Raw genomic sequence first — 24,596 nt, forward strand, 5'->3', positions numbered from 1 at the left:
AGCAGGGCAGAGACGTGGCGCGGTGGTCTGTCGTCCATTGCGGTGGGGAAGGAAGGGTGCTGGTGATTGGGCCGTTGGGCGTGACGTGACCTACGCTTGCCGGCCGGCTGCCAATGATCGCCACACACTTGTTTTTTTTATCAAGAATAATTGACATCTACTACTATTATTTGTCTCCTTCTTTCTGACCTGTCACAAATTAAACGTGATAGGAACCACGACGTATCTCCTAGCTGGGGACCTCCTATCTTATATCTTATCAAACACTGCTAAGCAAACTATCAGCCTGTTCGCTTAGTCGTAAACGATCATAAATTTCCAGCCAGAACAATATTTTTCTCTCACACCAAATCAACTAGCAGTAACAATCCACGATCATATAGGATCTGCATCAGCATCAGCCAAACAGGCTACACTGACAGCAACATCGAGCTAACCCCGATCGGATCTCGTGTGAACTAACCAACAAGCCTGGCAGCTATTACTAGCGATGGCCTGGACCAATAATTGTAAGCCCACCCAGTTGATGATCTGCAGCTACTCGTCGTACTATTTGGTGGAGGTGTACAGAGGCCGGAGCACGTGTCGTGTCTGCGCTGCGCTGGCACATCACATGACACATGGAGCACGAGGCAGGAGGCACGACGTACACGGCTCCATCTGCGATGCGCCGCCGGGACCGGCCGGTGGGTCGCGCTAGCTTTGCATTGGCCACCACCGTGCGCGTCGTTGTTGGATCTGTGCCATGATCGACGATCCCATCTGATCTGCTGGTGTCCTTCTATTCTCTGCTGGGCCAGCCTACGACCACTTCGGGCTCCAGATCTGGCAGTTTGACTGACGTGGTGGTATATACTGTACGGAGTATATACAGTCAAACTAATGGGCCATAAACCCGTGGTGGTATATACTGTTCCATGTCAGTCATACTGGCTCCGTTCGCTGGTCTGAAACTTGGCTGAAACTTGCTGAAAAACACCGTTTTTGTTGAATTGTTGTGAGAGAAAAACCCTGTTCCAACTGAAAAAAGAAGCCGAACAAATCGAATATGGGGTAAGCCGAACAGGGCCATACATATGACTGAAACTGGGGCAAAGCATACTTTGCTTACTGCTATCTTGTAGTAGAGCACACGTGTTTTCTTTCTCCACATACCTACCATGATAATAATGCTGCGCCAACAGCTGGCTCCACCTGCAGGTACAAACAGATATATAGACCTTATGAACACTAATTTGGAAGATTTGAAGATGTGTCTTAAGACTCTTAATTTAATCTTTAGCCATGTGAACTGAAATTTTGGGACTTCCATTTTCCCATGTGAATTACTGAATACAACTCATATCTCGTATGCACACTTTGCTGACGAGCCATCTGAAACCCCTGTGATCAAAGTTAAGTCTGCAAGAAAGAGTACTCTAAAATCTTGGACGAAATAGTTAAATTAGATTTGTTATTTTATTGTTAGATAAACTGAGTTCTTATTGCGATACAGTCCGCGTTTTCGAAAGTAGATCCTCCTTGCAATCCTGGGTGACCATTGAGCTCATCAGGAATTTTATAAATCATAAACTTTCTTCTGCTAGTCGCTCATGTATGTAATATAAGGCTGCACATATGGAGCTCAACAGGAATTTTATAAATCATACTTAAGCTAAGCAAAGTGTGCTCCAACAGATCTTTGTTAGTGCTTCTGATCTGTTTTCTTGATCTAATTAGTAATTACACAAAATGGAAATTACTATGGTTCTGCATTGTCGTGGATCTGGTTGTTTATATGTTTTTTGCTTTCACTGTATTCTGCATTTCCATCTTACCACCATTAGATTATTGTATGACATAGGTGACACATTTTTTTAACCAGTCAGGAACTAAGGATAAGCATGCAGGCCTTATGATTTCCCATCATCTCTGTAAATGATAAAATAGCACACGAGCAAATTGACATGCAGTTATTTTGCACAGCTGAAAAATGATAGCTTTATTTTAAGCTCTACTGATCAGTAGTCAGCAATGCTTTGATTGTGAACTATAATAGTAAAGTGTACCTATAGATTATGATTAGTGAAATTCAGCTTCTTTGCGTCTTACTTTAGTATCCTATCTAATTGATTGTCATTCATTGGTTCAGGGGACTCTAATTGATTAGTTTGAGTGGCTGTTATTATGGAGAGGGTTTCATCTGCAACAGCAGCAGAAGTTGAGGATAGTCTTGATGCTTTCTCCTACATGTCAGATGTGCTGCTCATGTGCTCAATATAATGGTCCAAGCAGGATTGCAAGTCATACCAAATGCAGTTGGAAGGGTAAGAGACATTATCAAGGTTGTCACATCTACACCTTCTCGTCTACAAACATTCAACTCAATCGTTCAAGGCATTAGGTCTCAAAGGCAAGTCGAGGCTGGTTCTGGTGTTCCCCATCGCTGGAATGCTACATATGACATGTTGAATGAAGCTCTGAAATATAAAGCAGCTCTCAATAGGTTCGCATCTGAATAGGTTCGCATCTGAGCAATATTAGGATGTTCCTAGCGAACAAGATTGGCAAAAAGCTGAATCGCTGCATGAATTTCTAGAACAGTTCAGTGAGGCTACAAAAGCATTTTTTGCGGATAGGCATCCAACAGCCCACCTCGATCTTTCTGAAGATGTTGATGGCAGTCCGAGATGCATTGCTGATGAGACGTGGAATACCAATGAACTGCTTAATGAATTGGCTGAAGCTATGTATACCAAGTTTCAGAAATACTGGGCTGCGCCTAGTATGATACTTCTCATAGCTGTTGTCCTGGATCCATCCATGAAAGCTGACTTTGTCAGGTTCTTCTACTTGACTGTTGAGAATGCAGAAGCGAAAAGCGAAGATGAGAGAGCTTAGGCAATACTTGAAGAAATATTATCTAGAGTATGAGAGGATTGTGAGGAACAACACCGGTCCTGTCTTCGTTTCATATAAAGAGGAAGTTTTAAGTCAAGGCGATTCGAGTTCTTCTGGACTTCGTGGCAAACGGCGTGTAGAGGTTGCATTTGCTCAATTTTCATCACAAAACTTGAGTACTCGCTCAGAAAAGATCAGAATTGGATATTTATTTGGATGATCCCAGAGTAGTTGTGAGACCGACATAGAACTTTAATGTTCTAGCATGGTGGAAGAAAAACTCGGATGCCTATCCTATCTTGTCTTCGATGGCCAGAGACTTCTTGTTTATTCCTGTTAGCACAGTGTCCTTAGAATCTGCTTTTAGTGCTGCTGGAAGGATACTTGGCAAAAATAGGACATCTCCCTCTCCAGAACTCTGGAAGCGTTAGTGTGTGCGAAAGATTGGTTGATTGGCTTTTAATAATGCAGAAGAAGGTGATTGTTATATTTAAGATACATATTGCAAAGCCGGTTTTGTTTACAATAGTGGTTTAATATGTTTGTCTTGTTCAATGCAGGTGAACCAATGACCGGGCATGGTATGTTTGAATCTGATGAAGAAGTAGATGGTTGACAGGTTAGTTCACTAGAAATGTTGTACAGTGTGTTTCACTGCATATTCTGAAATTATAACTTTAATCTTTCTTCGTCATTTGTTAAGTCTTTTCATCATTTGTCTCACGCTCACCTACATCTCTATTGGATTATAGTTTCAAACAAAAAAGTATCTCTGTTGGATACTAGTGTAGTACCAGCAGGTTAATGATATGCTTGTCTTTCTAGATATCTAAACATTTAAAATCCCAACCTCTACGGTGTAGACAGTAACGTGCATACCACTGTTAGCCTAATAATGCTCTCTTAGTTGAACTCACTAACTTGTAGACCTCTTATTATAGGATGCTGACAAAGGACCTTGTGGCAGAGATAGGTTCTGTTTGGCTCACAGGACTAAAGGTTAGTCACTAAAGTCTAGTCCTAAACCATTTAAACAGGTGACTCATTTTTATTCTAACCTAACTAGTTGTAAGTTTCTCTCTGCAGTCCATGTATCCAATCAGGACTTGACTAAACTTTAGTAACCTAAAAAATTTAATTAGTTAGACTAATAACTAATTAGTTGTAGTTGTATGCACGTTTACAGAATTGATTCTGGGTGGTCTCGGTACAAAGATAGGCAATAGTGCTTCTTAGTACAAAGATAGGCACGAGTACTTCTGTTCATGCTTTACATGTTTCTTGCATTTTAGATTTTGGAATAAGATTTTCAGTATTGCAGTGTTTCAGGTTACAAGGATCAGGTTGTTTTGGAAGAAAACTGGTAGTTCTACAAGATGCAGCTGGCAGTCTTACAATGGCATTGTTACTGAGAAATTGTAGCTTATGTCATTCAGAGAAGGACAATACACATTTGCATGACATTATTTCTTATTTTCTTGAATTAAATCAATTTGCACGGACAGATGTAACAGATGGATGGAGAAACTTGGATCCGGCTACATGTTATTTTTTTTTATTATTTCTTATCTTTTTAAATTAAATTAACATATCAGTGATGATGGCCGTACCCCTGATTTGGTTGATCAGGGCCTCGAACTCATTCGATACTGTACATGTTCTTGCTTGTGAGAGCCCTCGGATTGCATTATAGATCCGACCCGAGGATTCAAAAAGGGATAGGACTGGATTAGGATGGTGTGACGTGTAAGATTGGATTGGATTGAGCTGAAACAAATCATTAGGTTCTAGGATCGGGCTGGGTGCAATAATTAATGACCTTAGGATTGGAGTGGAGTTGGGGCCGGATCACAGCCCTTTATCAGGCTATAATATACTAGTATATACTCCTACTTGACATGGTATGATCATATCTGATCTGAAGCATGTATACAGTATATGCTCGTATATTCTTTTGTCCATCTCTGACACGTCTCGTCTGGCATTGTCCTTCTAGGAATCAGCTACCACCACTGCCACGCCCAGGTTGATCTAGAGTAAAGATGTCCAACGGACCGGTCCGGCCCGGCCCGACATGGGCCCGTGCCAGGCACGGCCCGATGGGGTTTGGGCCGGCACGGCACGTCGTGCCTACCGGGCCATGCCGAGGTGGGCAGCGTGCCTGACCTACGGCCCAGGCACGGCCTGCTGGGCCGTTTATCGGGCCGGGCCGGCCCGAGAAACACGGCCAGTCCAGCGTGCCGGGCCAGCCCGGGCCCACGATGAAGCGCGAGCAGCGGAGATGCAGTGGCCGCCGGCGACCTTGCCCTTGGGGCCCTTGACACCGGCGAGGAGACGGAGGGGGCGTTGGCGTCCGTGGCGTAGAGGTGGGAGGGGAAGGGAGTTAGGAGTGCGGTGCTCTGGATCTCCACCCGAACGCGCCCGCCGGGTCTCTGCAGCCCGCGGAACCCCCCACCGTCACGGCCGCCGGAGTGGAGGCAGGGAGGGGGCGTCCGCGTGGGGGCGCGACATCGGCGCCCGTGCGCGAGGGCTGAGGGGAGGGAGGGGCATCCTGCACGGCACCGACAGCGCTTCCGGGGGCCAGACCTAGGACCGTGGGCGAGGGATGCGGAGGAGGAGGGGACAAGCACGCCGCCACGTCGGGAGAGAGGGAGAGGAAGGGACGACGGGGACGGAGGCGGCGGGGAGCGGGAACGGTGGGGGTGGGGTCGCGGGAGGCTTGGGCTCGACCGGCGCGCCTCGTGAGAGAGCGAGAGAGGGAGTGGATGGGAGCTTGGGTTCGGGTGCGAGGGAGAGCCGCTGCGCCGCGGCGTGCGCATGAGGGGCGAGGCGGGGACGGTGGGTGGCGCTGGGCCGCGTTGGGCCGCGGGGAGGGGAGAGGCCGGGCTGTGCCAGCCCACGGGCCTGAGCAGTGGCCCAGGCACAGCCTGCTCCCTCGGGCCGGGCCAGCCCGGGCCTGCACGTCACCGGGCCGTGGCGTGCTCGTGTCGGGCTAAAAAAGCGGGCTTCATGCCGTGTCGTCGTGCCTCGGGCTACATGAACATTTATAATCTAGAGAAAGACCTTGTTTACCTTGGTTTTTTTAGGGGAGCCTTGTTTACCTTGCTGCCCGTGATCTTGGCTGTAACGAACTATAAAATGCAAGCAAACTTAAACTAACAAATGGGCCGTTTCCGGTCCATAAGCTAGATTGTTATACTTTGGGTGCATGTGCCCCCCGCCCCCCCCCCCCCCCCCCCGCGCCGCCGCAGCTCGCGCTGTCTCTCGAGGCGATGATGCCAACTTTTTGAATTTGTGATAGGACTTATTTTGAGGAACTCTGTATTCTGTTTCCATTTTAGCTATTGAATATAGTAGGATTCAAGATACCCTTTTAAAAAAAACCTTTGTAAGAAAAACACTTTGCTATATGGGATCATTGCAGCACTCAGCGCTCCTAGACAACAAACTAGGTGGGAATTAGACAGGAATCACTTCTCCTTTTACATTGGGAGTAAAAAACCCCTTTAAAGGTAAAATATATTTTCAAGCATAGAATCATTTATTTATTTTTATATATGTGCGCATGAGGCGGCAGCTGCTGCATTGTTGCCTTTGACACCAGGGGTAAAAGGGTAATTTTACATACAAGTTAACAAAATTAGAGCCTAAACTAACAAAAAGGCCAAGAAAGAAAACAAATTTTGTTTTGGGGCTAAATAGGGAAGTTCAAAAAAAAGAGCCACGAAAGAAAATACAACTTTTTTAGGGCTAAGAAACTAATTCTCTCTCTCTCTTTAATCCAAGTTTGCAGCATGTTTGTACTCTGCAGGAGGGGGGCTGAGATGGAGTTTGGAGGCGTGGATGACTTAGTCGCGCATTGGGCCATCCTGTAATTCGGCCCAATAAGGTCCACTACTCCACTCCCGCTTCCCCCAGGCCCTAGCCCAACGCGGTGAGACGGTGAGCCGCGACGTCAGCAAAGCAGCAGCGCCGGGGTCGATTGTTCTGGGTGCATCAGCGGGCGGCCTGTGAACAGGCCCACGCACGATATGGTAGCAACACCAGCCGCTAGTTGGCCCATGCCCTCACCGGAAGCAAAGCCCCCTCGTAAAAATCCGAGGCGCCCTAAACCCTCGTCCTCGTCCTCGCGATGTCGAGAGCTCCTCATCCACTACCCGCACCTCCTCCCCTCTAAAACCCCAGCCCCTCCTGCCCCCGGCTGCTCTCAGCCACGAGTAGGCGGCCGGCAAGCCAGACCAAGGAGCCCGCGAGCGCGAGGGCTCGCCGACGCGGATGGCGCTACTCCTCCGGCCGACTCCTCCCTCCCCGCACCTCCGCGCGCTCCTACGCTGCCTCCTCTCCACTGGCGCCGGCCCCTTCCCCTCCCGCATGCTCCCCTCGCCCCGCTCCACCGCCGCCGTCCCTCGGCTCCTCTTCGGGCCCAGGTATGTCCTCCCGCTTCCCACCACCTCCCTCGCTGGAGCTGGACGGTTAATGATATGGTGCTATCCCCCTCTCCTACTGTAGGGTTGTGGCGGCGGCGGCCCCGCGGCGCAATGGGGTCCCGGTGCGTGCGTTCATGGCCTCAACGACGGCGTCTGAGGCGATGCACGAGAAGCGGGTGGCCGCCGAGTACACTGCTGCCAATGTCCAGGTGATTATTGCTGCAATTTCTTTTCAATTCCACACTTAGAACCACAACATAGTGGTGAGAACATACAAGTGGTAAAAAAAACTTAATTAATGAGGATTCGGTTCATTCCTCAAATCTTTTATTAACAATAGCATCTGAACCTGAAGATCTCAAATCTTTCATTAATAATATAGCATCTGAACCTGAGATATACATACAAGTTAGGCATTGGTTGTATATATATAATTGCCATCGGAGCAGGGGAAAAAAAAATTTCCGTGTATTGTTCATGGACATGTGTAATTTTACAATTCTACAGAGAAAGGCACATGGGAATTGGCATGAGTATTTCTGGATTGTGAAACTCAACATTACTGTCAATAAGCTAACAATGTGTTATTAGTTTATCAATGCTGCCACTCACTGGAGTTATTTGCTAGTGTAGTATAGAACTTAACGATCTTTACTGGAGTTATTTATGCTCAATTGGTATTTTTTTAGGTCCTAGAAGCATTAGATGGAGTTCGCACAAGGCCTGGTATGTACATTGGGAGCACAGGACCACGCGGATTGCATCATCTGGTATATCAAATGCGATATTATGCTTCTGTTTCTGCGTTTATTTTAAGGCGTTCTACTTTATGTCTTGTTTGGTCATTGTTTTGGTTTGTCTATAATAGGTTTACGAAATCTTGGATAATGCTGTGGATGAAGCTCAAGCGGGGCATGCTTCTAAGATTGATGTAGTTCTTCATGATGACAATTCTGTTAGTGTAACAGACAATGGACGTGGGGTATGCAGTTTCTAAAAATCTGAATTCCATGGTTTTTTTAATTAAGGAATTGTTTCAACGCATGATGCTTTTGAAATATTCTGGACACATTTGGTTGTGGTTTCCATGTGTCATGCTGTTGTGTTCATTGGCAGTCTGGCTGATAATTGTGCTTGTTGGGGAGTTAATTAGCCCAATATATATATTTAAGAAACTCCAGTAGTCTTTGTACCATATGTAGATGAAATAACAATGAATTGCCATGTATACTCCTTGCCATGCTTCATCGAGTCATTATTTAAATTTACAACATTGTCATCATTTAAATTTAAATGGACACATGTTTCAACCTAGGGTGATAGAGTGAGATTTTTTTGAGGTGCCGATTAAGCTATTAACCATGTCACAAGAAAAAAGTAAGGATAATTTGAAGTGGTTTATTTGGCCCTTTTCATGCTAGAAGTTGGATGTCATCCTTCACATTTCCACAGGGTATTAGTCAACACGTCCCAGAGGGTTCTAGCTATTATTTTGGTTTTATGCTTATAGTAGCTGAAGTTTTTACGTGTACAGAGTGTGAATCTCTTTGGCAGTCAGATGCTCATTCCCTTGCCAGATGTCTAATTGAGTGCACTATTTATTTTTATAATAGCACTGCTGCATCTTTGTATGATATTAGATATTAGGCCTTGTTTGGTTTGCACAATTGGACTCGGAGTTGGTGAATTGGAATTATGGCATGTCTAATTCTTCTTCTGTTTGGTTGCCCTGGGAATTGGAATTACAATTACAACCTATTTAAGGCTGAATTGGAGGACAACTAGAAGGGGGCCTCCATGATTTGGATCTCAGCCCCTCAGATTTTGTGCCTGACCCCTGATTTCACTGGAAATGATGAGTTTGTCCTGTGCCCCCCTCTGATCATTGCCGGACTCTTGTCACCATCGATTGCCATCAAGCACCATCATGGGCCACTAGTTGCTGCCGATTCCTTCGTGTAGTTTGAGTGCACCTCCATTGACTGCCTAACGGTCTATAAGACCACCATGGGGATGAGCTCCATGGTTGCGAACATGCCAAAATCCATGGCTGTGGCTGCAGTGTAGGTGGGGTCCATGACTGCCACCATAGGAATGAAGCTCTATGGCTGCTGGGCACGAGCTGCATGAGCCCTGAGGTCCTGGCATGGCCACTGTTGCCTCCTCTCTCCCAGGACAATTTCCTGTTCCTGTTCTGCTCATTTTCCACAGACCACAACCTCATCCGCACTCTGGCTACTGGAATTCGGTTCAGGGGCAAGGTTCATGATTAGTCTCTGGAACTGCATGGCGAAATCCATGGCTGCCATTGCCGGGGCGACCTCCATGGCCACCATGACATGATCTTCATGGTCACCACGGGCCATCGCCACTGCTGTCAGGTGAATCGTATGGCACGTTTTGCATGAGAACGAGCTGGGCTAGAAGCTGCTAGAACTCATGGCCTTGGCTTGAGCTTGGCTGTGGAGGAGATCCTGGAGTTTTATCATGGAGGGAGAGGGGTCCTGGAGTTCAGGCTGTTTGGCCATGGAGCCCACAAACCAAAAGTTGACAAAGACGAAAGGAGGGTACACCAGGTCCAGTTGTGATTCTATTTCAGAGTGCTAATCTTTTAGCAATCAAACACATAAATTAGAATTAGAGAGCAGTTCATTTCAGCCCTGTGTTTGAATTGGAGAGCCAATACAGTTCAGTCATCCCAATTCTTGGGACCAAACAGAACCTATAGTAAAATTTTGTCAATTGAAAATGTTTAGTTTGCCTGAATTTTATAAAGGATTGCAGGATTTTTGTGCTCTAGTTCAAATAGCGTGTTAACAACTGGCTGCCAGATTTTGGAGCTTTAAAATTTTGGTTCCTCGTATCATTTTAGTAACTTAAATGAAAATTTTTGACTACCTGATATGTATCATCTTGCACTGGTCAACTAACACGGAGTATCATTTAGGGCCTGTTTGGAACGCAGGAATTTCACAGGAATCACACAGGAATTTCACAAGAATCAGTTCAATTTCACAGGAAAAACGCAGGAATAGGGAAAAAATCCCGCATTCCAAACAGGCCCTTAGTCTGTTATTTTACTGAGTTCTTTAATCTCTTGTACTGCAGATTCCTACGGATATGCACCCCCAGACGAAGAAATCTTGTGTGGAGACTGTCTTAACGGTATAGTTAAACTTTTTTTTTGTAACCCTCTTTAGATCTTACAGACTCAAAATGTTGTTTATTGGACTTTTCAACCACTATAAGCTCTTTGCATACTTAGCTATGTTTCCTTTCCTGTGCAAGAGAGCACATCATCTGACAAATTCACAAATTCCTACCGATTATTATTATTTTTAGGTATTGGTACAATATTTCAATCCTGGGGACTTTTTTCTGTTATATGTTTTCGATCAACTCATGTGCTTGCACAAAATGTTTTAATTGGTGTGCATTTTGTGCCTTTTGGTTGTAGCTGCACAGGCGAAATATTGTTTTGCTATTGCATTTGTTGTATGCCCATGAAACAAAACCATGCGAGCCTGACTTTGTGTTCTACAAATTGCAGTGATTTTATTCTTATTTTCTTAGCTTATTTTGTAAAACAATCAACTGAAGCTAGCATAGGACAATGAACAAAGAAGGAATTTTTGAATGTATACCTTCTTAAGAAGGATAAAAATGGCAGCTTCCTTCAAGTGACGATGATTTTATTTTCGTTCTGGGCTTAGTTTTTTTTTTTGTTGTTGCATACGTCCTATTGGATTGTTTGCTTGAGTAATGCAGACATATTGCTTTGTTGCCTAAGATTATCACCGTGTAAACAGAAGAACTTTGATGTGCATGGATTTCAGCAATGCAAAACTTTGATTTTTATCTGTTCTTTTGTTTGTCAAGTATTTGGTGCTTGTTTGGTTACTTGCTGCCCTTAAGTATTTTTGCTAACTCAGTTTTCAAAGCATTTTTGTCATTTCTAAACTCTGATGTCTTTCTTGATGCCAACACTTGAAATCTTAATGTTAATTAACTTGCTGTCTTAACGATGCAGTTAATGCACGCTGGTGGCAAATTTGGAGGTTCAAAGAGTGGTTATAGTGTCTCTGGAGGGCTTCATGGTGTTGGTTTATCAGTTGTTAATGCTTTATCAGAGGTTTGTATTTTGATCTCTTACTAGTTCTGAAAATAAAATAAGAGAAGTTCTATAGTTAAAGATGATTCGCTGGGTGATAGCAAAGTTAGTTAAACTTGCTCTTAAGTTTGCAGATTCAAGTTTATCTTTTTTGAAGATAGTAATCTGGTAGCTTCATTTTCTGTAGTGTGCTGTGTGAATAGTCCATGAATTATGTTGCAGAACCTTACTACCTCCCAAGTCTAGACAAATTATGTCGCAGAGCCTTACTACCTCCTAAGTCTAGACAACAATAATCGAGAAGTAATATTACAGAGGACTAGAATATTTTTTTCCTAACATTTCACGGCTGCTGCGATCTGGCTTAGCTAGCTACTGGATAACTGAAGTAAGGACTACAAGTCCTTTGCAATTTTCCTCTGAGGTGTAAATGGTAGATTAGAAATGTTAACAACAACAACAACAACAACAACAACAAAGCTTTTAAGTCCCAAACAAGTTGGGGTAGGCTAGAGTTGAAACCCAGCAGAAGCAATCAAGATTCATGCACGTGAATAGCTATTTTCCAAGCACTCCTATCTAAGGCTAAGTCTTTGGGTATATTCCATCCTTTCAAGTCTCCTTTTATTGCCTCTACCCAAGTCAACTTCGGTCTTCCTCTGCCTCTCTTCATGTTACTATCCTGGCTTAGGATTCCACTGCGCACCGGTGCCTCTGGAGGTCTCTATTGGACATGTCCAAACCATCTCAACCGGTGTTGGACAAGCTTTTCTTCAATTGGTGCTGCCCCTAATCTATCACATATATCATCGTTCCGAACTCGATCCCTTCTTGTATGCCGCAAATCCAACGCAACATACACATTTCCGCGACACTTATCTGTTGAACATGTCGTCTTTTCGTAGGCCAACATTCTGCACCATACAACATAGCAGGTCTAATCGCCGTCCTATAAAACTTACCTTTTAGCTTCTGTGGTACCCTTTTGTCACATAGGACACCAGATGCTTGGCGCCACTTCATCCACCTAGCTTTGATTCTATGGCTAACATCTTCATCAATATCCCCGCCTCTCTGTAGCATTGATCCTAAATATCGAAAGGCCTTCCTAGCCACTACTTGACCTTCGAAACTAATATCTTCCTCCTCCCGAGTATTAGTGCCGAAGTCACATCTCATATACTCAGTTTTAGTTCTACTAAGTCTAAAACCTTTGGACTCCAAAGTCTCCCACCATAACTCCAGTTTCTGATTCACTAATGTCCGGCTTTCATCAACTAGCACTTCATCGTCCGCGAAAAGTATACACCAAGGGATGTCTCCTTGTATGCCCCTTGTGGCCTCATCCATCACTAAGGCAAACAGATAAGGGCTCAAAGCTGACCCTTGATGTAGTCCTATCCTAATCGGGAAGTCATCCGTGTCTCCATCACTTGTTTGAACACTAGTCACAACATTGTTGTACATGTCCTTAATGAGCCCGACGTACTTCGTTGGAACTTTATGTTTGTCCAAAGCCTACCACATAACATTCCTTGGTATTTTATCATAAGCCTTCTCCAAGTCAATAAAAACCATGTGTGGGTCCTTCTTCTCCCTATACCGCTCAATAACTTGTCTTATTAAGAAACTGGCTTCCATGGTTGACCTTCCGGGTATGAAACCAAATTGGTTCATAGAGACCCGTGTTATTGCTCTCAAGCGATGCTCGACAACTCTCTCCCATAGCTTCATAGTATGGCTCATCAACTTAATTCCCCGGTAATTAGTACAACTTTGAATATCCCCTTTATTCTTGTAGATCGGTACCAAAATACTTCTCCTTCACTCGTCAGGCATCTTGTTCGATCGAAAAATATGGTTGAACAGCTTGGTTAGCCATACTATAGCTATGTCCCCGAGGCATCTCCACACCTCTATTGGGATACCATCCGGTCCCATCGCCTTACCTCCTTTCATCCTTTTCAACGCCTCTCTGACCTCAGATTCTTGGATTCTCCGCACAAAGCGCCTATTGGTGTCATCAAAAGAGTCATCCAACTGAAAGGTTGTGTCCGTATTCTCACCAACTGAAATGTTAACAACTTAACATAAAGTAAAAACAGGTAAACAATGCAGCTGGTGTGCTATACTGATATACATACCTCAATTGTTGAAGTATGAGAACTATCAGAATATGTGCCTGTTTCTTTTCTGGCCAATGTCATCTATTGTAGAGTGTTTATTTCTGTCCCTATGTTGATACCTGGTCCAACTTCATCAGAAGCAATAGGGCTGGGGTGAGAGCCAACAGGACTAATTGCCATGTTGACTTGTTTCTCTGATTCTGATATGACTTGTATTTATGGCTAGATTAGCAAAGAATGAAAATATCAGGTTATCTAGAAGTAAAATGTTGAAGAGCACAAGGAAGTGACCATTATTTAGCATTTTAATAAAAGCTATGCACACGTCTGGGCTTGTCTGGAATCATGCCTTTCTCCTCAAGGGTGACAGGCTGAGGGAAGGAGATACCAGAAGGGAAAACATTTTTGTTTACTGGATAGTTTAGCATAACATGACATACTATTTTACGATTTGGCAGATGTATAGTTAGTAGTTATGCAAACAGCTTTTATCTATCAATGTTTCAGCCTTTGGCTATACCACGTGAACTCTATGATGGTGTTCAACCATCATAGTGGTATTTAGTAATTTAGTAATATGCGAAACACAGCTTTTGCCTGTCCTAGTGTTATGTCTTAACTTACCTGGAAAAAGACCATGCGGGGCTTGTGCAATTATAATACAGGCCAGCATCTATTGTACAAAAATTTCTGTGGGTCCTACCTCTGCTTCATGCTATGATTTTTTGTCGGAGTAAAGCACATTACACTGTAGTGTCACTACTGACCATTTTTGTTGAAATTCGACTTCACATTTTTTTTTCCCAATTAGCTTCCATGTAAGAAAATTTTCATTATACTGTACCACCAGGAGTTCTGCTGGAGTTATATGAAAACAGACGTCAATTGCATTGTTAACATGTTTTAGATTTTTATCCCTGCATGTTTCACGCCTTTGATATAATTGATCATCATGATGTCACTGTCCCAGGCACTTGAAGTTACTGTTTGGCGTGATGGGAATGAATACAGACAAAGCTATTCAAGGGGAAAACCAACGACAACACTAACTAGTATCACACTGACTGGTGAAACAAGTCCTCGTCAAGGAACAAGCATCAGATTTTGGCCTGATAAAGATAGTAAGCTTATATTCTTACAAATAAGTTCTCTGGTCTAACTTCTAAGCACTACTAGTGATGCTGCTCCAGGGATTAACCATTATTTTAAATGTAGTATTTACTACCACGATCGATTTTGACTTCAATACAATCTCCAGTCGCATTCGGGAGCTTGCCTTTCTAAATCCTGAGGTATGTAATCCTTCTCCTAGATAACTTGCACACTGTCTTATGCCCTGTTAGCCCGATCTGCAGGGATTTCAGTAGATTCATTGTTGATCTTTGTTTTGTATTCCTAAGGCTTGTAAGAGTTTTTATTTCTTTTATTTACCTTGACCCAGGCCAACTCATACCATGAGCACGTGCAGACGTGCTTGTTACATGATTGGGCACACAATACTTTAGATTCAACTTTCTCATTACAGAATTGGGTTTGTCATCAGTTTTTTGTTGCACTTAGGTGTTTTTTATCTCATGTTGATACACATGCACAGTTTAACTGTAATATTTTTCATGTGAATAACACACCTGTGTTTAATTAAACCACTATGTTTTTCCAGATAACAATAACCTTGACAAAGGAAGAAGGGCACACAGTTCAACATAATGAATACTGTTATGCTGGTGGCCTTGTTGAATATGTTAAATGGTTGAATACTGACAAGGTTTGCTCTAGATCATATGAAGCTCTTTGTTCATCCAGTTCCATTTTTGCTAAGATTCTTAAAATGTAGTAGTGGTTTCCTATTCTGAGTGATGTAGAAGTGGTTTTCTATTCTGAGTGTCCATTAGACATAAGTTTTCCCTACAGGTTTGAATTGCATTTTCTGGTGGACTCACAAAAAAAATATTAAGATCTACATTTACTTTGTTGTTTTTTCTATTTGCACAAGTAATTGAAATGAACAATACATGAATATGCTGTATTTACATGAATGTTGATTTCCTTGGAAATTTTATGCTGACTGCTACATGGTTTTTGAGGTGTTGTGGCATCCTGTAGTTCTAGAGGTATGCCTGGACGCATAGGTGATGCCTCAAAAAACCATGATCTGCTATATTGTTGATCGCAAAAATTAGATTGTGATTTTCTTTCTCGAATGACGCTGGAAAGTTGCGTGTCATTTCATTAAGAGAAAGTACAGTGACTCATGAGCCATGTTAAATAACCCCCGCCTTGAGCATCCCCTCCATGCATACGCGCCACAGACTAGAGCAAGAACACAACCAAAACTTGACCAAAGACCACCAGGGCCTAAGCACTTGGGTTTAGCGACCTAGTGAGCCAAATAACTTCTCTTTTACCGATTTATTACAATGCTTGAATGCTCTCATTTCTTCAGACGCTCATAGACTGAAGTACTGAACTGAACTCTCTTCCCTAATACTTACGAAATGTTATCTTTGCTTATTTTTGTCATAATTGCTTGTCGTGTATGTATTTGTTTATTGTTCTTCTGAAGGGACTAGTATCAACTTGCACCAAAGCGAGGGCAATAATTTGCATGTTAGTAATAAGTACTGTTGAGGCTTCCCTGTGCCTCTAATTTCACTTGTAGAAAGAAGCCATCAGGTTGAAGTTTAGATTTGCTTGTAATTAGCAAAGCATTATATTGTATTGTTGTTACCCAGCAACAAACCAACCTAATTCTTTTTCTTGGATGTGCTTTCTGACCTAGAAACCCCTGCATGACCCGATTGCGTTCAGAAAGGAGTTGGATGGTATAACAGTGGATGTCTCCCTTCAATGGTAAAATTTTTTCCTTGATTTTTTGTGCAAAATACTCCCTCCGTCCTGAAATACAAGGTACCCAAACAATTTTATCACTAAATAAGAGTCTGACAAAAGATTAACTTGCCCCTCAATAATTAGTTATTCGGTTGTAAACTTGCTTAATTCCTAGTAACCATAGTCTAAAAAGGTATGCATGTATGTCATTGATTTTGGCTACCAATTACATGAGTCATTTTGGGCAAGATAACTGATTAAAGGCATGCATGGCTGCATTCATGGATGGGGTTTAAAAGGCACATGCATAGATGGTGTTGAGAAATGTGGAATCCCTTATAATTCAGGACAAATTTTGAACCTTCGATACCTTGTATTTCAGGATGGAGGGAGTAGTACAGTTACATTTATGCACCACATCACATCTTTCCATTTTTAGCAAGGAGAAACAGTTTGTCTGATTGAACATATCTACAGTTTTTGGGATGTCCTGTCTGGTTAAAAACTTTTTAACATTTGAGTTATCAAAATGTGATACCTTATGTGTCCTGAATGTTTTTGCTAAAAAAGTTCGAGGATTGGGTCAATCCTGATGGATTTTTTTAAGACTTGATATATATCCACTATATTTTTTTTCTTTGTCTTGTGTCTCAAGTTTGTGGATAGAGTTATATGGTTCTGCAATTAATTGACCAACCGCAGCTATCTGGCACGTTCATGGACTTGTTTTGCAATTTACTATATTCTATTCCAAAATTTAGTATTTGACTCAGGGAATAATTTTGTGCTTTCTTCTGAAGCAATAAATTGTCACCATTTACAGGTCCTCTGATTCATACTCTGATACAGTGCTAGGATACGCAAACAGTATCCGCACTATTGATGGTGGTACTCATATTGATGGCTTGAAGACTTCATTGACAAGAACCATTAATAATCTTGCAAAGAAGTCAAAGACTATTAAGGTGACAAAGTACAGACTGTTGTTTCTTCGGTTCCTTGCGAATTCACCCTGTTGTCTTTCTTATACTCAACTGTAACCAGATGATTCTAAACCATTTCATTGGAGGTTTGTTTCTTAATTGGTACTGTGGACTGCAGTATCAGCCATATGTGAATGGTCTGCTTAAGTCTTTGAAGTGCACCTTTGAATCCTATTTATCCAACCAATGAAAAACATAATTAACTATATCAGTTGCTCTTTGTAGGATAAGGATATTACCTTGAGTGGGGAGCATGTAAGAGAAGGGATGACATGCGTCATTTCAGTGAAGGTCCCTAGTCCAGAGTTTGAGGGTCAAACAAAGGTTTCAGCTTGATTTTCCTGTCATGGTCCTTTAAATTTGTGTGATGATTGATGCAATACCATTTCCTCTACTCCTAATATCGGGTCAATTTTGTTTCCTTTTCTTGCACAGACAAGGTTGGGAAATCCAGAAGTACGGAGAATAGTTGAACAGTCTGTTCAAGAAAACTTAACAGAGTACTTAGAGCTTCATCCAGATGTTCTGGATTCAATCCTATCAAAGTCCCTTAATGCTCTCAAGGTACCTGATTCTTGTAATAATTACATGTTTTTTTGAATGAAAAAATATTTTATATCCTATTTATTGTTCTTGCAAGATGGATTCCCTAGGAGTTCTTTTTTTAGTTTGTTCTGCTGCAGTATGTGATAAACTCCTTTTGTTTCAGGCTTCGTTGGCAGCCAAGCGGGCTAGGGAACTAGTTAGGTCAAAGAGTGTGTTGAAATCTTCTTCACTCCCTGGGAAATTAGCTGATTGTGCATCAACTAATCCTGAAGAATCTGGTGAGTCTACATTTATACTGGCAATGTGTAACGTCCTTGGGTTCAAATTTCAATCAGGCTTAGGCCTCTTGCACACTTCTTTCTTTGCACACACTTCTTGGCTTTGACATTTGCTGATCACACATGAATGCAGAAATCTTCATTGTTGAAGGTGATTCTGCGGGTGGTAGTGCAAAGCAAGGACGAGATAGAAGATTTCAGGTAAAGCTTGTTCATCTTTTTTCCAGTACGTTCAACAGTACTAGCACCACGAGTATCTCAGGATTCCTGTTGATATTTAGAGCTCTAGATTACTATTATAACTTTTAGATAATGTTTGATTTGGCCTAAATTGATGGAGAAGCTTTGTTTAACCCATTCTTGCTTTCTAGCTACTGATGCACCAATGCGGATTTCAAATATCATTTTACCTTGTGGTGTCAACCTCCAGAGCTTCTTTCAATATAAGCAGTGTTTTTCATAAGAATAAACCCCCCACATATTAATTTATACTTATAGTTGTAATGGAATTTGAGCATGCTAAATTGTGCCCTATTTGTATAGATGGAGCAATTGGTTGTAATTGTATGCTCTTTCATTTCTTTAGAATCAGTGCTTCCTGGATTCACAAAGATTCTATTATTTAGCTTTTGCTACAAATCCTAGCAGTTGCAAGGTGCATGCCGGTGTCGAAGTAGATTTGTTGTCTCACAGGAATTGTCTACAAAATGGTTAGAACATATGCACTTTATTTGTGGTGCATAGGCCATTAGTTCATTACTATACAATATGAGAAGATAGTCCACACTCCAGTCTATTTTTTTCTCTAAATCAGTTGTGTCAGCATCTTGCATGACATGTTCCTGTCATTCACTTAAATCTAATTTTGGACAACTGAATGCAGGCTATTTTGCCCCTAAGAGGTAAAATTCTCAACATTGAAAGAAAAGATGAAGCAGCCATGTACAGAAATGAAGAGATCCAAAACCTTATTCTTGCGCTTGGATTAGGAGTGAAGGTTGCATCCTCTCTTGTTCTCTTATTATGTTTCTTTTTCTTTGCTCTTATCAAATATATTATACTTTAGGGTGAGGATTTTAAGAAGGACGCTCTCCGGTATCATAAGATAGTTATACTTACTGATGCTGATGTTGATGGGGCTCATATCCGGACTCTCCTCCTTACTTTCTTCTTCAGATATCAGGTACGTATCAAGAAGCATCTGCAAACTTAAGTACCTCATCTGTTTCATTTATAAGTGTTTACAGATTGAGCAGCCTATACTACTGTTGACATTGTTTTTTTATTTTCTATACAAGATCTGTTGATGGATTGAGTGAATAGGTCTAAATGATAGGGTTTGATTTAGATAATCCTCGCCTGAAAAGTGAAACTAAAATGGTTGATAGTTGGGTTAGAATGGGGTTTGGAGTGAAAAATGCAATATGGCTTAGAATTGGTGTTGAGAACAGGTCAAACCCGAAGGAAAGTCTATGGCTGTTTCTTCATCCGAAAGTCCTTTCAGTACCCTATTGGCAATGCAGAAAAATCCACAAATATCCAAACAGTGTGAATGTGTGATCGCCCTTGCCCCTTGGTCCGAAACATGAATTTTCTTTTCCAGGTTATAATGTGACATGGTATTGATCAAACCCAATTAACCGTTCAGCCCATCAAATGGCTACTGTCTTTCTCAGTATATAGAAGTCCATAGGACTTTAGGGGCTCTGTTGGCGCTTTTCCTTTTAGGGTACTAGGGTCGGGTTTTGGTTTGCACAAGTTAAGTTGAACTAGGTATATAGAATTGGTTAGCAGTTTTTTTTACTAGCATGTTTGTTTTGAACTTCCACAAAAGATTTTGCTTTGAGCTAGCAACTGTCTGTACCGATGTTGGAAAATGTTTTATACTATTGTCATATTGTGAACAATGAAGGTTTTGATTTCCTTGCTCATACAATTTTGCAGAGAGTATTGTTTGATGAAGGTTGCATCTACGTTGGTGTACCTCCTCTTTATAAGGTTGGATTGTGGCTTCAAGTTTAGAAGGCTTGAAGATGAATTGATCTTAATTTTAAGAGTTATCTATGTTGCGGTGTTAGGTTGAGCGTGGAAAACAAGCACATTACTGCTATGATGATGCTGATCTCAAAGAGATAGTTAACACCTTCCCTGCAAATGCATCGTATCATATCCAGAGGTTTAAAGGTACATTTAACTAATGAGCATGAACACTATGAACTTCAAAGAAAATATCCTGGCACATCGAAAATCATATTTCTTGCATCAATGTACATTTTTAATTGCCTCCTATATCATCTTGACAAACCTCTCGAACTGGTACCATAGCCTCCACCTCCATCCGCCAACTTATTTTTTCTCCATTCACCCCCTGACTGGATTACTATAGTTATGTCGGTTTCAAGTTTTTACATATCCGTGGCTCTTATGTTTCCTTCATCTTTATATTGTATTTGCTTCTCTGGTGTCGCAACAGGTTTGGGTGAGATGATGCCTGCACAATTGTGGGAAACAACGATGGATCCTGAGAGGCGGCTGTTGAAGCAGCTTAAGGTTGAAGATGCTGCTGAGGCCAATGTTGTGTTCTCGTCACTTATGGGTACCCGGGTAAGCAACCGAGGATTCCTGAAAGCACTCCCAAGATAATGTATTTATTCTTCACGTTACTAAGGCCTGGTTTAGTTCCCAAAAATTTTCACCCCAAACTATCACATCGAATCTTGCGGCACATGCATGGAGTATTAAATATAGACGAAAAAAAATTAATTGCACAGTTTGGATGGAAATCGCGAGACGAATGTTTTAAGACTAACTAGTTCATGATTAGCCATAAGTGCTACAGTAACTAACATGCGCTAATGATGGATTAATTAGGCTTAATAAATTCGTCTCGCAGTTTTCAGGCGAGCTATGTAATTAGTTTTTTTTTTATTAGTATCCGAAAACCCCTTCCGACATCCCCGAAACATCCGATGTGACATCCAAAAATTTTCATTTCGCGAACTAAACACAGCCTAACTCTCCATATTGCATATTTCCAGGTTGAATATAGGAAGCAACTGATCCAGGAAGCTGCTAGCACGATCAACATAGATCAACTTGACATTTGAAGTTAGGCCGACCTTTCTGTGTATGATATAGAAGATGAACCTGCTGCTGTTCTTACCACTCCAACATAATTAAGTGTTGCAGACTTGATACCTTGCCAACATTTTTTTTTGGTGCTAGAGTAGCAGAAAACGTAGGGTAGAAACATTGGAACCAGGATGATGAGAGTCGGGTTTCCAGGCACTCCTAACGGAAACTCTGATTCATTTGTGGCGGTGTTGTAACCATTTTGGCTTGACAGAGTTGAGAGCTCACGGTGTAGTTCCCTGCCTGCCATTTTTGGCTTGACGGAGTTGAGTGCTCACGGGTGTATTCCCAGCTGTGGGTTCGATGCCTACCATCGTGCCTCTTATACGGTGTAATATGCCTTTATTTATCTCCGAATACTTGCTTTATGATTACGTCTCTCCTTTTTCAATCTGGCAGTAAGTATCTGTATGAACTATGGATTAGTCTGATGTTTCAATCTGTGAATCCGTCATGTTTTGGACGGTTTCAAGCCCAGTTCATATGTGAGCAAATTGCTAGACTACGAAAGTGTGCACTTGCGTGGACGTGTCTGGCAACTGGTTTGGTTTCTTCCACGTTTTATGGCCAAGCAACGGCGATAGCTAGCGGAACTTGTTCGGGAGAATTGGTACACCCTCGTCAACTGGTGGCCCATCGTGCAGGCAGAGCGTTGCGCGTTACTCGTACTTTTCGGTTGCTTTGACCGCTCTAGAGGAAAACTGTCACTTTTTTATCCAAGGGTTGCTCGTCGGAGTAGTTAGCTATCCTGGGTTCTCGCTGACGGTTTTGGCCCGCTTTTAGAGTTCTCATCACTATAATAACTACTACTGCAATGTGAAATATGCTTTATTGTGTGGTACTTATACCAATGATAATGAAGTAGCTATTTCTATTAGATTTAATTGGACTTGACTAAACCTTAAACTAAATAAGTTCAAGGTCCATAATAAATATTAGTTCAATAAAAAGTAATCTCGTATAGAAAATTGATATAAGATTGACTTAACTAAATAACCCTGCTGGCTCCTATTAATGTTTATTTCTTTGCGGGGAAGATTTCACTGGAACAACTAATTTTCGTTGTATTATTAATGTTTTTCCGTGCTCCTAAAATCATGGTAACCTTATTCTTGTTTTACTCATCAACATAAAAATAAAAAGAATTTACTTCTGGCCTCCTTCCGTGGCTTCATGGAACGGCGAGAGCTTCAACGTCGCGGCAAGAAGATGCCATACGCGAGGTCACACCGCATATATACATTGCTCTACTCTCTGAATACTGCCGCGATGACGGGAAGATACGGGCATGGCCGGTCTGAAGCCAAACAAATACGTACAGTACGGAGTAACTTTCAAAACTTGGAGGAGAGAGCACGCAAGTGTGTTCACTCTACCTCTCCAGCAGACTGCAGACATTCACCATGTTCGCTCGTTAGTTTCAGCCAGGTTTATTCAATCAGCCAACAGTGTTTTTCTCTCACAACAAACCAGCACCAGTCAGGCCAAACCAGCCCAGAAACCAACCAGCGAACACAACGACGAACAAAGCCTCCAACACGTCCAGGTGCATGCATTCATTGAAAACCTGAAATCGGCCAGTATTGTTGGCGGCTGGTTAAGGAGCGATACAGACACACTAGGACCAGCAAAGTCCCAAACAGAGGGACTACATGATTTTTAGTTTTACGGTGCTTTCGGCAAGGGGCTACATGATTTTTAGTTTTAGGGTGCTTTCGGCACCATGAATTGTTTTCGATTCTTACAAAAATCAGTTGAATCAGAGCCAAACAGCACACCAACAAAACGTTTTTCCTCGGAGCGATCCACTATGTGCCATCTACAAACCTGAAATGGTGAAAACGTGAAACATGGTTTCACAGTGATTCTGGTTCTTCCTCCTCACGACATATTTTTTCAGTTAATCCAACTTAAAATGGGGTTAAATTTAAGTTGTTATTTGCCCATAAAAATCATTTTTTGGGAGCATCCAAATTCTCAACTGTCGTATGGAAAATTTCAAGGCCATAAATTCATTTTCAGATTTTCCATATTCTCAACCCCGCCAGTTGTTTCTCCATACTTTCATTTATATGGCTTTGTTCGTTTGCTGGTCGTATGCTCCCACAATCACGGGCATGTCCAATCGTTCATAATAAGGTCCCACAAGCTTTAGAAAGAAAGGTAATAAAGCAACCGTTGAGGACAACTCTATCTCCATGTCAAAATAATAAGGACAAAAATGGTAACCCGAATGAACAAGCTAAAGAAATACGCGTCACTCCAGCTGGACATGGGAGGAGACCGGCTTCATTTATACACACATGTCAAAACCAAAGATTTGACCAGTTTTCAGAATTCCATGAGAAAATTGATCATTGCACAACAAACTGTACCTAGAAAATTGATCATTTATTTGTGTGTAGACTGTGGAGCAAGCATGTCGTGATGCACTAAGAATAGGATGCTTTAGCATGAGAGTTTCAAACGTCAGTTTAACTTGTATTGAAAGAATGAATTGTACTCTTGGTTGAATTTGGGTCAAACCATCATTGTATACCTTCGTGACTATGCTCAAATAAATCTTGAACATGCATTTTAAATATTTATTCAAATAAACTATATTTTATAGCAAGCAAGTTTTCACAATGCAGAAATTAGGACTAGTTTCTACTAGGTATCAAGAAACTATCTATCACAGTGCAACTATTCTATCTTGGGTCTTCCAACAATTCATCACTTCTCTCCTCCGGATCCTCTGCTCCAGCTATCTTCCTCCCCTCTCACCACCACACACGCAACACAGCTCAGCTCACGCGAACGGCGAACCGCCATGGAACTAAAAAATCCAGCCGCACACCACCCGCATCCCATGGCGGCCACCGCGGCCGCGGCAGGACTAGGTCCTCCTTCCTCTCCCGACGCCACAGTCACAGCACCGCTTCCTCGTCATTCCGCCGGCTGCCTCACGCTTCCGCTCGCCGTTAAGCATTGGTCTCGTTGTGGGGCTTCCTGATTGATGTGCGATGTCTGTGAAGTGTGAGGTCTTGTGTTTTTTGTTGTTCTTTTTGGTGTGCGCAGGGATGTTGTGTAGCACCTGTTAGTTGATCTCCACCAATAGGCCCAACGGCCTATTGGGTCCTTATCTCTGCTCCCTGATCGGGGGAGCCCAACCCTAATCCGGTTGGTAGGTCCCTGTCGCACAGCACACATAAAAGGAAGGTGGGGGTGGGGGTGAGTGCTCGAGGGACGAGGACGAGGTTCGACGGAGCCGCCACCCACCTACAGCGAAACCCTAATCCGAT

General features: G+C 42.4%; 2 protein-coding genes across 2 annotated transcripts; one reads left to right on the plus strand and one right to left on the minus strand.

The window, feature by feature from the left end:
- Positions 1-4,883: 4,883 nt before the first annotated feature.
- On the minus strand, positions 4,884-5,699 carry LOC136460472 (uncharacterized). Its single transcript, XM_066460152.1, has one exon. It carries the CDS (start codon positions 5,697-5,699, stop codon positions 4,884-4,886), a length of 816 nt encoding a protein of 271 aa, XP_066316249.1.
- A 1,306-nt stretch (positions 5,700-7,005) lies between these two features.
- LOC136455915 (DNA gyrase subunit B, chloroplastic/mitochondrial-like) lies at positions 7,006-21,680 on the plus strand. Its single transcript, XM_066455637.1, has 21 exons — positions 7,006-7,307; positions 7,390-7,516; positions 7,997-8,077; positions 8,176-8,289; positions 10,416-10,472; positions 11,338-11,439; positions 14,515-14,665; positions 14,760-14,836; positions 15,205-15,309; positions 16,324-16,394; positions 17,197-17,338; positions 17,582-17,680; positions 17,792-17,920; positions 18,066-18,180; positions 18,314-18,381; positions 19,064-19,177; positions 19,247-19,363; positions 20,125-20,178; positions 20,259-20,364; positions 20,654-20,784; positions 21,219-21,680. The coding sequence occupies exons 1-21, from the start codon at positions 7,156-7,158 to the stop codon at positions 21,285-21,287; spliced, it is 2,181 nt and encodes a 726-aa protein (XP_066311734.1). The 5' UTR covers positions 7,006-7,155; the 3' UTR covers positions 21,288-21,680.
- Positions 21,681-24,596: the final 2,916 nt, after the last annotated feature.

This window comes from Miscanthus floridulus, chromosome 6 (genome assembly GCF_019320115.1).
Source record: "Miscanthus floridulus cultivar M001 chromosome 6, ASM1932011v1, whole genome shotgun sequence".
Lineage (NCBI taxonomy): Eukaryota > Viridiplantae > Streptophyta > Magnoliopsida > Poales > Poaceae > Miscanthus > Miscanthus floridulus.